This window comes from Leptodactylus fuscus, unplaced genomic scaffold (genome assembly GCF_031893055.1).
Source record: "Leptodactylus fuscus isolate aLepFus1 unplaced genomic scaffold, aLepFus1.hap2 HAP2_SCAFFOLD_131, whole genome shotgun sequence".
NCBI lineage: Eukaryota > Metazoa > Chordata > Amphibia > Anura > Leptodactylidae > Leptodactylus > Leptodactylus fuscus.
The window spans coordinates 129,201-143,759 of record NW_027440154.1 but is presented as its reverse complement, the minus strand read 5'-3'; the positions used below and the strand labels follow the sequence as shown (position 1 = coordinate 143,759).

Sequence of the window (14,559 nt, the reverse complement as noted above, 5' to 3'; positions counted from 1 at the left end):
TCGTGTCTCCCACCCCTCCGTCTTCTCTCGGTTCGTGTCTCCCACCCCTCCGTCTTGTCTCGGCTCATGTCTTCCACCCCACTCCATCTTGTCTCGTGTCTCCCACCCCTCCGTCTTCTCTCGGCTCGTGTCTCCCACCCCTCCGTCTTCTCTCGGCTCGTGTCTCCCACACCTCCGTCTTCTCTCGGCTCGTGTCTCCCACCCCTCCGTCTTGTCTCGGCTCGTGTCTCCCACCCCTCCGTCTTGTCTCGGCTCGTGTCTCCCACCCCTCCGTCTTGTCTCGGCTCGTGTCTCCCACCCCTCCGTCTTGTCTCGGCTCGTGTCTCCCACCCCTCCGTCTTGTCTCGGCTCGTGTCTCCCACCCCTCCGTCTTGTCTCGGCTCGTGTCTCCCACCCCTCCGTCTTGTCTCGGCTCGTGTCTCCCGCCCCTCCGTCTTGTCTCGGCTCGTGTCTCCCGCCCCTCCGTCTTGTCTCGGCTCGTGTCTCCCGCCCCTCCGTCTTGTCTCGGCTCGTGTCTCCTGCCCCACCCCATCCTCTCTCGGCTCATGTCTCCCGCCCCACTCCATCTTGTCTCATGTCTTCCCACCCCTCCGTCTTCTCTCGGCTCGTGTCTCCCACCCCTCTGTCTTCTCTCGTCTCGTGTCTCCCACCCCTCCGTCTTCTCTCGGCTCGTGTCTCCCACCCCTCTGTCTTCTCTCGTCTCGTGTCTCCCACCCCTCCGTCTTCTCTTGTCTCGTGTCTCTCACCCCTCTGACTTATCTCCTGTTTTCTTTGTTGCAGACTTTCCCTGCAGTCTCCCCGGAGAGCGCTCACCTCTCCCCATATCAGAGCGTCCTTTCGTTCTGTGCAGAGGGCTGACGCCCCCCCTTGTCTGCCGCTGAGCAGATGTACGTCATGGTGCTATGTTCTGTGAGACTGAAGAATGGACCAAGAACCACAAAGTTTTTACCCCCTCCCCGTTTTATTGTGCGTGTTCTCACCACTGACTGTGCCGTCTGGTCCCGTCCTCTTATTGCACTTGTGATCACAGTTTTGGCGGGGTCCGGGCCCCTCTTTCACGCCTGGTTTGTACGTGGTGACATTTTCTATGTTCGGGGGGGCTCCGGCTCTTGTGTTGTCGGAATTTTTAATTCTTCTTATGAACTTTGATATCCAGAAGTTTTTATGTGATTTTCTCTCTGCGGCTGTAAATAGACAATCTCTGGTCTCTGCTGCTTCCGCGGCTGCCGATGAATTTATTTAATAAAGATCTGTATTTATCTGTCACGTGACGTCTCCCGACATCGGCGCTAGTAGTTATAGGTGTGAGAGTACGGGCCTCCAGGGTGGGCCGAGAGGAATCAATGCAGCTGTTCTACAGAGCCGAAAACATTCAGATATAGATCTTAAGGGCAAAAGTAAGTGCCCCCCATGAACATCCTAAAGCTGACTCGTCCCTAGAGATCCTCCAGGCCTACGAGGGGCTGCAGCTCTCTGACTACTTGTAAGGGAGAGATGGGAACACATGGACCCTGAGGTATCGGACCACCAGTATGACGTCGTCTTCTCAGTGGGTCCGGCTGACACATACAAGACGGACTTTAGGACCGCTCAGGCTCCAGCCGCAGAAACTACATCCGGCCTCCATGAACCTCATGGTATCTGCGGCAGACACAATAAGCTCCAATAGCCTCCGCATGAGCTGATCGAAACCTTCTGCTCCGTCCCTAGGACACTCTCATCTCCCTCTATGGTGTACAGCAGGTACGAGGGCGCGTTAGGGCAATTACATCTCCATACAAGGCCTGGGGTGGAGTAATGTCGCCATCTGCTCTGCTGCAGGTTATGGATCAGTACAATCCTAAGCGAGAGGACGTTCCCTCCTGGACCCCAAACCTTTGTGTATGTCCCCCCTGTCACCTGACCTCTGTGTACCGGCCATCTTCGCTTCTTATCATGTCCTGTTATAAGGCCACCCATGAGTCTAGTTCAAACGTAACACCCCCCCCCCCATAACATTCCCAGGAAGAATTAACCCTTCAATCCCTGGTCCCGACAATCGAACAGCACTGCCCCCTACAGGCATCCTGATACGATGGGTAGTTACTACCTCCCCCTCACAGTCAGATACAGGACAGCGAGCAGAACACACACTGATCACGTTTCACCCCTGAAGTTTGTGGGACGTTAAGACTCGTGTCCGACATTAGTCACCCCCCAATAGCTGCAGATTATCCATGTGTGAGCACAACCTACAGGAGATGTGTGTGTGTGTTTCCCCGAAAGTAAGACAGTGTCTTATATTAAATTTTGGTCCTAAAGATATGCTATGTCTTATTTTCAGGGAATTTCTTATTTTATTTTTGCGTGCTGCTGCCACCACTGTGCTGAGATACCGTATATACTCGAGTATAAGCCGACCCCAATATAAGCCGAGGCCCCTAATTTTACCACAAAAAACTGGGAAAACGTTTTGACTCGAGTACCGTATTTTTCGGACTATAAGACGCACTTTTTTTCCCCAAAATTTGGGGGGAAAAGAAGGGTGCGTCTTATAGTCTGAATGTGGCGCCTGGCATCCGCTGTAATAGAGAGGCGGAAGCCGGCAAGTGATAGACGCCGGGGCCTGAGACATCGCTGCGCTCCTCTGCCCTGTATGAAGCCAGCAGCGGCGATGCTATTCCGCTCCTCCGTCCCCCCGCCGCTGGCTTCATGCAGGACAGAGGAGCGCAGCGATGTCTCAGGCCCTGGCGTCTATCCCTCGCCGGCATCCGCCTCTCTAGTACAGCCGGGTCAGTATCAGTGGCCCCTTCTCCCCCGATCCCCACCGGCCCCGTACCTGTGAAGTTGCAGGCCGGCTCCTGCGCGGCGATATCGCAGGAGCCGACCTGTTCGGGTGACAGCCGGGAGCCTAATGAGGCTCCCGAGCCTGTCACTGCTATATATTAGTATTACGGCTGGGTCTATGACCAGCCGTAATACTAATAGACAGAATGTCCCAATACAAGTGTATTGCTGTCTATGGGACTTGCAATCAAGTGACCGCAGGTTCAAGCCCCCGGGGGAGAATAAAATAGTAAAAAAAAAAAAAAAAAAAAAAAAAAAAGCTTTAAAAATATGAAATAAATAAAAGTTCTAAATCACCTCCTGTTTTTTTTCAATACAAGGTGATCTAAGCAATAGACATTCCCCAAAATGGTATAACTAAAAAGTACATCTGGCCCCGCAAAAAAAACCGCTCTATGCATCCCCGTACAGCTGCAGGGTCACCTGTCAATGTGGCCTTGCAGCTGTTGCAAAACTACAACTCCCATATATTAAATATTTTACCAGTTTTTGCTTCAAAATTTTTTTCCCCTATTTTCCTCCTCTAAAACCTGGGTGCGTCTTATAGTCCGAAAAATACGGTATAAGGCTAGGGGGAAATGCAGCAGCTACTGGAAAACTTCAAAAATTAAAATGGTCGGAGTTCTTGGGTGCAGTAGTTGCTGGGGAAGGGGAGGGGGTGTTTTGGTTGTCTCTGCCCCTTCCCTGAGCTTGAGGACTGAGTTTTTTTTCCCCCAATTGGAATTCAGTCTGGCTGAATATAGGGGGATCTGCAGTGCTCCTATTAACCCCTTCCTGATGGAACAGGAGCCCTGCAGATCCCCTATATTCAGTAGACACAGGGAGACCTAATGTGTATAATGTGTGTCACAGTCATTCTCTACTTGTATATGTATTCTAGGGAAAGGAGGGATTGAGAACTTAATTTTTTTTTTTTTTTTTAACTATTTTATGGGAGATTCTATACATTAATATTGCGCCTCATTATAGACTCTCCACCCCGTTCCTAAAACAAAAAAAAAAAAAAATTTTTTTTTTTTTTGCTTACTTGAGTATAAGCTGAGGGGGGCTTTTTCAGCACAAAAACTGGGCTGAAAAATTCGGCTTATACTGTAGTGTATACGGTATGTTTGCTGCGCAAAGACTGTATGAAGAGAAACATTGCAGCTGCTGCCGCTGTGATACCGTACGTTGTATCCACTTGTTCCTGCTTCTGTGGGATGAGCTGGGAGAGCGGACCCCCCCGCCGCATACTTAGTGTATATAGAGCGAGCATCTCCCAGCTCATCCCACAGCAGCAGGAACAGTGGATATAACGTATCGCAGCAGCGCCAGCAGCCGGCATATCTGTGCACACGGAAACATCACGCACAGCGTTCAGCCGGCTGCAGTGTTTTTCTTCATACAATCTTTGCACAGAAATATTATTATTACTAGCTGGTACCCGCGACTTGGTCTGCGGTGATTGTAGCAGTGGGTATATACAGGCGCGGGTAAGGTTTTCGTACTGTGTATAAGGAATGGGATATGAAATGTAAGTTTGTATCTTGTTTTTGCTGTAATTCAGAGAATCCGTGAGACTTTTGTGTTGCAGTTACTTTGTATTTGAGCCGCTATATATACGGTGTTGTGAGAAACTTTACATAGTGACTTTGGGACAGAAGTATTTGAAGTTAACCCTTTCCCGCCGATGGCATTTTTTGTTTTTCGTTTTTGACTCCCCTCCCTCTAAACCCCATAACTTTTTTATTTCTCCGCTCCCAGAGTCATATGAGGTCTTAATTTTTCCTGGGGCAAATTTTTCTTCATGATGCCGCCATTAATTATTCTATATAATGTACTGGGAAGCAGGGAAAAAATTCAGAATGGGGTGGATTTGAAGAAAAAATGCATTTCTGCGACTTTCTTACGGGCTTTGGTTTTACGGCGTTCACTGTGCAGCCAAAATGACCTGTCCCCTGTATTCTGTGCTTCGTTACGATTCCGGGGATACCAAATTTATATGGTTTTATTTACATTTTGACCCCTAAAAAAAATCCAAAACTGTTAAAAAATTATTTTTTGAAAAGTCGCCATATTCCGACAGCCGTAACTTTTTTATACTTGCGTGTACGGGGATGTATAGGGTGTCTTTTTTTGCGGGAACGGGTGTACTTTGTAGTTCTACCATTTTTGGGAAATGTTATTGCTTTGATCACTTTTTATTCAAATTTTTAGCAGAATCAAAACAGTGAAAAAACGGCAGTTTGGCACTTTTGACCATTTTTCCCGCTACGGCGTTTACCGAACAGGAAAAATATTTGTATAACTTTGTAGAGCGGGCGATTTAGGACGCGCGGATACCTAACATGTATGTATTTCACAGTTTTTAACTACTTTTATATGTGTTCTAGGGAAAGGGGGGTGATTTGAATTTTTAATCCTTTTTATTTATTTTTTTTATATTTTTTTTTACTTTTTTTAAACTTTTTTTTTTGCATTTATTAGACCGCCTAGGGGTATTGACATGGGTGGGCGGTGTCGCGGATTGTCAGTGGTGGGGGCAAACATGGCTGCTCCGGAGCGTTAAAGAGCGCCTCCTGGAGTATCGTTAAGGTGAGGGGCAAAGTGGTAAAGTACATGTATATGAGATTGTGTGGGGTTAGGGGCGAGGCTGTACAGGGCAATAGGAATTTTGTGGCTTGCTATGGTCCAAAGTGTGTGAGATTGCAGAGATGGTGGTGTGAGTTTGGGTTTTGTGGGGGTCCTGGCACAAACGTATGTGCGCTATTGTGACGAAAAGTAGCCTATTGTGCAATCGGGTGTAGTGACTATGTTTGTGGAAAATTTCAGCCAAATCGGTGGAGCGGTTTTTGCGTGATTGAGGAACAAACATCCGAACATCCAAAGGGTCCTGGGAAAAATGTATGTGCGCTATTGTGATGAAAAGTAGCCTATTGCGCAATCGAGTGTAGGGACTATGTTTGTGGAAAATTTCAGCCAAATCGGGGTCCAAAGTGTGTGAGATTGCAGAGATAGTGGTGTGAGTTTGGGGTTTGTGGGGGTCCTGGGAAAAACGTATGTGCGCTATTATGACAAAAAGTAGCCTATTGTTTAATCGGGTGTATTAACTATGTTTGTGGAAAATTTCAGCCAAATCGGTGGAGCGGTTTTTCCGTGATTGAGGAACAAACATCCGAACATGCAAACACACAAACATCCAAACCCACAAACTTTCACATTTATAATATTAATAGGATTGGGGATGTCTTACTTTCGGGAGGTGCCTTATATTAGGCAATTCATCAAAACTTCTGCTATGTCTTACTTTCGGGGTATGACTTATTTTCGGGGAAACGGTATATAAAAATATACAGGGCAAGGTGACCGTGCGGATAACAGGGGGCGGGATAACCGCAGCGACCAATCAGAATACAGGACTGGTCAATACTGGATGATTGAAGGATCATCCTCTGTATAATGAGAAGGCCTACAATCCCATAGCCCGACACATCACGTGATTGGCTGCCTTAGTCATGTGATCATACCGTCACTGCGCCCCTGTATGTTCTGACGGGCTGAAGAAGTCATGTGACTGATACCTGTGATGTCATCCCTGTAGGATACAGATACTTCCGTATTCTACGTTTCTAATCATCCGACAATCTCTGAAAGATCTCAGCCAGCGGCTGCTGCAGTGCCCTGCCTTCTCCAGCAGGTGGCGTCACTAACACCCCCCCCCCCCAATAAACACACAGACGGCGGCCATTACTGCACAGACTCTTCAGCCGCAGTTTATTCATCCACAGTCATAAGAAAACATCAAATCTACAAAATATCTGTACATTAGATAGGAGGAATGTGACAGCTGGGCGGGGTCTTCATATCCGAGGGGCGGGGTCAATGATGAGACATCCATCCTGTGGGCAGAAGAGACAAGGGTTATAAATGAGTGTGCCCATGCTGCCCCCTCCTCCCCGTGTACCCCACAATCTGGTCATAGCACACTGATGATGTCAGACCCCTCCCCCACTCACCGTCCTCACTCCTGCTTCTTAGGATTATTGACTGCCACATAATGGTAGAGAACGACCAGGAGGAAGAGCGAGACCCCCAGCATGTTAGCGAAGATGGCCAGCTGCACGTCTGTGATCATCCTGCAGGGGGAGACAAAGACATCGGGGCAGATTTACTAATAGTGTCTAAGCTTTACAGTAGACAGCCCGAGACGGCCCCAGATGTATCAGAGACAGAGAGCGGGCGAGAGAGAGAGACAGACAGAGAGCGGGCGAGAGAGACAGAGCGGGCGAGAGAGACAGAGAGCGGGCGAGAGAGACAGAGAGCGGGCGAGAGAGACAGAGAGCGGGCGAGAGAGACAGAGAGCGGGCGAGAGAGACAGAGAGCGGGCGAGAGAGACAGAGAGCGGGCGAGAGAGACAGAGAGCGGGCGAGAGAGACAGAGAGCGGGCGAGACAGACAGAGAGCGGGCGAGACAGACAGAGAGCGGGCGAGAGACAGACAGAGAGCGGGCGAGAGAGACAGAGAGCGGGCGAGAGAGACAGAGAGCGGGCGAGAGAGACAGAGAGCGGGCGAGAGAGACAGAGAGCGGGCGAGACAGACAGAGAGCGGGCGAGAGAGAGACAGAGCGGGCGAGAGAGAGACAGAGAGCGGGCGAGAGAGAGACAGAGAGCGGGCGAGAGAGAGACAGAGAGCGGGCGAGAGAGAGACAGAGAGCGGGCGAGAGAGAGACAGAGAGCGGGCGAGACAGACAGAGAGCGGGCGAGACAGACAGAGAGCGGGCGAGACAGACAGAGAGCGGGCGAGACAGACAGAGAGCGGGCGAGACAGACAGAGAGCGGGCGAGACAGACAGAGAGCGGGCGAGACAGACAGAGAGCGGGCGAGACAGACAGAGAGCGGGCGAGACAGACAGAGAGCGGGCGAGACAGACAGAGAGCGGGCGAGACAGACAGAGAGCGGGCGAGACAGACAGAGAGCGGGCGAGACAGACAGAGAGCGGGCGAGACAGACAGAGAGCGGGCGAGACAGACAGAGAGCGGGCGAGACAGACAGAGAGCGGGCGAGACAGACAGAGAGCGGGCGAGACAGACAGAGAGCGGGCGAGAGAGAGACAGAGCGGGCGAGAGAGAGACAGAGCGGGCGAGAGAGAGACAGAGCGGGCGAGAGAGAGACAGAGCGGGCGAGAGAGAGACAGAGCGGGCGAGAGAGAGACAGAGCGGGCGAGAGAGAGACAGAGCGGGCGAGAGAGAGACAGAGCGGGCGAGAGAGAGACAGAGCGGGCGAGAGAGAGACAGAGCGGGCGAGAGAGAGACAGAGCGGGCGAGAGAGAGACAGAGCGGGCGAGAGAGAGACAGAGCGGGCGAGAGAGAGACAGAGCGGGCGAGAGAGAGACAGAGCGGGCGAGAGAGAGACAGAGCGGGCGAGAGAGAGACAGAGCGGGCGAGAGAGAGACAGAGCGGGCGAGAGAGAGACAGAGCGGGCGAGAGAGAGACAGAGCGGGCGAGAGAGAGACAGAGCGGGCGAGAGAGAGACAGAGCGGGCGAGAGAGAGACAGAGCGGGCGAGAGAGAGACAGAGCGGGCGAGAGAGAGACAGAGCGGGCGAGAGAGAGACAGAGCGGGCGAGAGAGAGACAGAGCGGGCGAGAGAGAGACAGAGCGGGCGAGAGAGAGACAGAGCGGGCGAGAGAGAGACAGAGCGGGCGAGAGAGAGACAGAGCGGGCGAGAGAGAGACAGAGCGGGCGAGAGGGAGAGACAGAGCGGGCGAGAGGGAGAGAGAGAGCGGGCGAGAGGGAGAGAGAGAGCGGGCGAGAGGGAGAGAGAGAGCGGGCGAGAGGGAGAGAGAGAGCGGGCGAGAGGGAGAGAGAGAGCGAGAGGGAGAGAGAGAGCGGGCGAGAGGGAGAGAGAGAGCGGGCGAGAGGGAGAGAGAGAGCGGGCGAGAGGGAGAGAGAGAGCGGGCGAGAGGGAGAGAGAGAGCGGGCGAGAGGGAGAGAGAGAGCGGGCGAGAGGGAGAGAGAGAGCGGGCGAGAGGGAGAGAGAGAGCGGGCGAGAGGGAGAGAGAGAGCGGGCGAGAGGGAGAGACAGAGCGGGCGAGAGGGAGAGACAGAGCGGGCGAGAGGGAGAGACAGAGCGGGCGAGAGAGAGAGACAGAGAGCGGGCGAGAGAGAGAGACAGAGAGCGGGCGAGAGAGAGAGACAGACAGAGAGCGGGCGAGAGAGAGAGACAGACAGAGAGCGGGCGAGAGAGAGAGACAGACAGAGAGCGGGCGAGAGAGAGAGACAGACAGAGAGCGGGCGAGAGAGAGAGACAGACAGAGAGCGGGCGAGACAGACAGAGAGCGGGCGAGACAGACAGAGAGCGGGCGAGACAGACAGAGAGCGGGCGAGACAGACAGAGAGCGGGCGAGACAGACAGAGAGCGGGCGAGACAGACAGAGAGCGGGCGAGACAGACAGAGAGCGGGCGAGACAGACAGAGAGCGGGCGAGACAGACAGAGAGCGGGCGAGACAGACAGAGAGCGGGCGAGACAGACAGAGAGCGGGCGAGACAGACAGAGAGCGGGCGAGACAGACAGAGAGCGGGCGAGACAGACAGAGAGCGGGCGAGACAGACAGAGAGCGGGCGAGACAGACAGAGAGCGGGCGAGACAGACAGAGAGCGGGCGAGACAGACAGAGAGCGGGCGAGACAGACAGAGAGCGGGCGAGACAGACAGAGAGCGGGCGAGACAGACAGAGAGCGGGCGAGACAGACAGAGAGCGGGCGAGACAGACAGAGAGCGGGCGAGACAGACAGAGAGCGGGCGAGACAGACAGAGAGCGGGCGAGACAGACAGAGAGCGGGCGAGACAGACAGAGAGCGGGCGAGACAGACAGAGAGCGGGCGAGACAGACAGAGAGCGGGCGAGACAGACAGAGAGCGGGCGAGACAGACAGAGAGCGGGCGAGACAGACAGAGAGCGGGCGAGACAGACAGAGAGCGGGCGAGACAGACAGAGAGCGGGCGAGACAGACAGAGAGCGGGCGAGACAGACAGAGAGCGGGCGAGACAGACAGAGAGCGGGCGAGACAGACAGAGAGCGGGCGAGACAGACAGAGAGCGGGCGAGACAGACAGAGAGCGGGCGAGACAGACAGAGAGCGGGCGAGACAGACAGAGAGCGGGCGAGACAGACAGAGAGCGGGCGAGACAGACAGAGAGCGGGCGAGACAGACAGAGAGCGGGCGAGACAGACAGAGAGCGGGCGAGACAGACAGAGAGCGGGCGAGACAGACAGAGAGCGGGCGAGACAGACAGAGAGCGGGCGAGACAGACAGAGAGCGGGCGAGACAGACAGAGCGCGGGCGAGACAGACAGAGCGCGGGCGAGACAGACAGAGCGCGGGCGAGACAGACAGAGCGCGGGCGAGACAGACAGAGCGCGGGCGAGACAGACAGAGCGCGGGCGAGACAGACAGAGCGCGGGCGAGACAGACAGAGCGCGGGCGAGACAGACAGAGCGCGGGCGAGACAGACAGAGCGCGGGCGAGACAGACAGAGCGCGGGCGAGACAGACAGAGCGCGGGCGAGACAGACAGAGCGCGGGCGAGACAGACAGAGCGCGGGCGAGACAGACAGAGCGCGGGCGAGACAGACAGAGCGCGGGCGAGACAGACAGAGCGCGGGCGAGACAGACAGAGCGCGGGCGAGACAGACAGAGCGCGGGCGAGACAGACAGAGCGCGGGCGAGAGAGACAGAGCGGGCGAGAGAGACAGAGCGCGGGCGAGAGAGACAGAGCGGGCGAGAGAGACAGAGCGGGCGAGAGAGACAGAGAGCGGGCGAGAGAGAGAGAGACAGAGAGCGGGCGAGAGAGAGAGAGACAGAGAGCGGGCGAGAGAGAGAGAGAGACAGAGAGCGGGCGAGAGAGAGAGAGAGACAGAGAGCGGGCGAGAGAGAGAGACAGAGAGCGGGCGAGAGAGAGAGACAGAGAGCGGGCGAGAGAGAGAGACAGAGAGCGGGCGAGAGAGAGAGACAGAGAGCGGGCGAGAGAGAGAGACAGAGAGCGGGCGAGAGAGAGACAGAGAGCGGGCGAGAGAGAGACAGAGAGCGGGCGAGAGAGAGAGAGCGGGCGAGAGAGAGAGAGCGGGCGAGAGAGAGAGAGCGGGCGAGAGAGAGAGAGCGGGCGAGAGAGAGAGAGCGGGCGAGAGAGAGAGAGCGGGCGAGAGAGAGAGAGCGGGCGAGAGAGAGAGAGCGGGCGAGAGAGAGAGAGCGGGCGAGAGAGAGAGAGCGGGCGAGAGAGAGAGAGCGGGCGAGAGAGAGAGAGCGGGCGAGAGAGAGAGAGCGGGCGAGAGAGAGAGAGCGGGCGAGAGAGAGAGAGCGGGCGAGAGAGAGAGAGCGGGCGAGAGAGCGGGCGAGAGAGCGAGAGCGGGCGAGAGAGCGGGCGAGAGAGAGAGAGCGGGCGAGAGAGAGAGAGCGGGCGAGAGAGAGAGAGCGGGCGAGAGAGAGAGAGCGGGCGAGAGAGAGAGAGCGGGCGAGAGAGAGAGAGCGGGCGAGAGAGAGAGAGCGGGCGAGAGAGAGAGAGCGGGCGAGAGAGAGAGAGAGCGGGCGAGAGAGAGAGAGCGGGCGAGAGAGAGAGACAGACAGAGAGCGGGCGAGAGAGAGAGACAGACAGAGAGCGGGCGAGAGAGAGAGACAGACAGAGAGCGGGCGAGAGAGAGAGACAGACAGAGAGCGGGCGAGAGAGAGAGACAGACAGAGAGCGGGCGAGAGAGAGAGACAGACAGAGAGCGGGCGAGAGAGAGAGAGACAGACAGAGAGCGGGCGAGAGAGAGAGAGACAGACAGAGAGCGGGCGAGAGAGAGAGAGACAGACAGAGAGCGGGCGAGAGAGAGAGAGACAGACAGAGAGCGGGCGAGAGAGAGAGAGACAGACAGAGAGCGGGCGAGAGAGAGAGAGACAGACAGAGAGCGGGCGAGAGAGAGAGAGACAGACAGAGAGCGGGCGAGAGAGAGAGAGACAGACAGAGAGCGGGCGAGAGAGAGAGACAGACAGAGAGCGGGCGAGAGAGAGAGACAGACAGAGAGCGGGCGAGAGAGAGAGACAGACAGAGAGCGGGCGAGAGAGAGAGACAGACAGAGAGCGGGCGAGAGAGAGAGAGACAGAGAGCGGGCTAGAGAGAGAGAGACAGAGAGCGGGCGAGAGAGAGAGACAGAGAGCGGGCGAGAGAGAGAGACAGAGAGCGGGCGAGAGAGAGAGACAGAGAGCGGGCGAGAGAGAGAGACAGAGAGCGGGCGAGAGAGAGAGACAGAGAGCGGGCGAGAGAGAGAGACAGAGAGCGGGCGAGAGAGAGAGACAGAGAGCGGGCGAGAGAGAGAGACAGAGAGCGGGCGAGAGAGAGAGACAGAGAGCGGGCGAGAGAGAGAGACAGAGAGCGGGCGAGAGAGAGAGACAGAGAGCGGGCGAGAGAGAGAGACAGAGAGCGGGCGAGAGAGAGAGACAGAGAGCGGGCGAGAGAGAGAGACAGAGAGCGGGCGAGAGAGAGAGACAGAGAGCGGGCGAGAGAGAGAGACAGAGAGCGGGCGAGAGAGAGAGACAGAGAGCGGGCGAGAGAGAGAGACAGAGAGCGGGCGAGAGAGAGAGACAGAGAGCGGGCGAGAGAGAGAGACAGAGAGCGGGCGAGAGAGAGAGACAGAGAGCGGGCGAGAGAGAGAGACAGAGAGCGGGCGAGAGAGAGAGACAGAGAGCGGGCGAGAGAGAGAGACAGAGAGCGGGCGAGAGAGAGAGAGACAGAGAGCGGGCGAGAGAGGGAGACAGAGAGCGGGCGAGAGAGAGACAGTGAGACACAGCTGTCATATCTGGTGTATTCTCGGGCTCGTACAGGAGGAGGCGCTATCTGTTACACTTTTCCTACCACGTTCAGTTTCTATAGAACCCAAATTTTCTGGGATTTGCCGGCTCACTAGATGGCGGTACAGAGCGCGCCCGGAGCGGGGAGTAACCCCGAATATTAGCTCTGATCACCCCCAGTCTGAAGCATAAGAGCAGTAATCACAAACCTCCACCATGGGGGGCGCTGTCAGATAGTGGGGCACAACCCCAGGAGACCCCGCACCGAGTCACAACAAGAGGCGAATCTACAGCCTCAGTCTGCGCCAAATACCTCACATAGTCTGAGAGGAGAGAAAACCCCAAACCCTGGAGCACAGACTGCCCGGCTACAGCTCTACTCCAGTCACTGCTAGAGCTGCAACCACCGCAACACAGACTGTAACACAAGCGGCTCCAATGTCTGCCCATCCCGCTCTACACATAGGCCGCCGTACACACTGCACAGACCCCAATACCTGTCACTGCGGACACTGCGGCTTGCACAGACCCCAATACCTGTCACTGCGGACACTGCGGCTCAGTCTAACCGGGAATCAGTGGACACGTCAACTGCTCGGCTTACGCTTCCGGTGCAAGGCAAGAACTTCCGGTATAACCAATGAGAAAACTCCGCCCCTTCACCCGGCGCCATCTTTGTACTCTCATCTGCAGACGACGCTCTTCTGTAGTGTGAGTGCGCCATCTGCTGCTTAACTGTGGTAGTGCACTGTACTATAGACAATATAGACTGCAGGAGTCAGAGCGCCATCTGCTGGTCACCTGTGGTAATGCACTGTATTATAGAGAATATAGACAGAGCGCCATCTGCTGGTCACCTGTGGTAATGCACTGTATTATAGAGAATATAGACTGCAGGAGTCAGAGCGCCATCTGCTGGTCACCTGTGGTAATGCACTGTACTATAGAGAATATAGACTGCAGGAGTCAGAGCGCCATCTGCTGGTCACCTGTGGTAGTGCACTGTATTATAGACAATATAGACTGCAGGAGTCAGAGCGCCATCTGCTGGTCACCTGAGGTAATGCACTGTATTATAGAGAATATAGGACTGCAGGAGTCAGAGCGCCATCTGCTGGTCAACTGAGGTAGTGCACTGTACTATAGAGAATATAGGACTGCAGGAGTCAGAGCGCCATCTGCTGGTCACCTGAGGTAGTGCACTGTACTATAGAGAATATAGGACTTCAGGAGTCAGAGCGCCATCTGCTGGTCACCTGTGGTAGTGCACTGTACTATAGAGAATATAGACTGCAGGAGTCAGAGCGCCATCTGCTGGTCACCTGTGGTAATGCACTGTATTATAGAGAATATAGACTGCAGGAGTCAGAGCGCCATCTGCTGGTCACCTGTGGTAATGCACTGTATTATAGAGAATATAGACTGCAGGAGTCAGAGCGCCATCTGCTGGTCACCTGTGGTAATGCACTGTATTATAGAGAATATACACAGAGCGCCATCTGCTGGTCACCTGTGGTAGTGCACTGTACTATAGAGAATATAGACAGAGCGCCATCTGCTGGTCACCTGTGGTAGCGCACTGTACTATAGAGAATATAGACTGCAGGAGTCAGAGCGCCATCTGCTGGTCACCTGAGGTAGTGCACTGTACTATAGAGAATATAGGACTGCAGGAGTCAGAGCGCCATCTGCTGGTCACCTGTGGTAATGCACTGTATTATAGAGAATATAGACTGCAGGAGTCAGAGCGCCATCTGCTGGTCATCTGTGGTAATGCACTGTACTTTAGAGACTATAGACTGCAGGAGTCAGAGCGCCATCTGCTGGTCACCTGTGGAAGTGCACTGTACTATAGAGAATATAGACAGAGCGCCATCTGCTGGTCACCTGTGGTAGCGCACTGTACTATAGAGAATATAGACAGAGCGCCATCTG

At 54.9% G+C, this 14,559-nt stretch overlaps 2 protein-coding genes across 2 annotated transcripts in view; one reads left to right on the top strand and one right to left on the bottom strand.

The window, feature by feature from the left end:
• Positions 1 to 1,227, top strand: part of AGBL5 (AGBL carboxypeptidase 5) — a 30,535-nt gene extending 29,308 nt beyond the window's left edge. Inside the window, exon 17 of the mRNA XM_075261432.1 lies at positions 781 to 1,227. Within this exon, the coding sequence (XP_075117533.1) occupies positions 781 to 858 (78 nt within the window). The 3' untranslated portion in view covers positions 859 to 1,227. The remainder of the gene's footprint in view (positions 1 to 780) is intronic.
• Positions 1,228 to 6,552: 5,325 nt separating this feature from the next.
• Positions 6,553 to 13,239, bottom strand: OST4 (oligosaccharyltransferase complex subunit 4, non-catalytic). The gene is made up of 3 exons (XM_075261433.1): positions 13,162 to 13,239; positions 6,822 to 6,941; positions 6,553 to 6,704 (listed from the first exon to the last, which is right to left on the bottom strand). Exon 2 carries the CDS (start codon positions 6,938 to 6,940, stop codon positions 6,827 to 6,829), a length of 114 nt encoding a protein of 37 aa, XP_075117534.1. The 5' UTR covers position 6,941; positions 13,162 to 13,239; the 3' UTR covers positions 6,553 to 6,704; positions 6,822 to 6,826.
• Between the last annotated feature and the right edge of the window lie 1,320 nt (positions 13,240 to 14,559).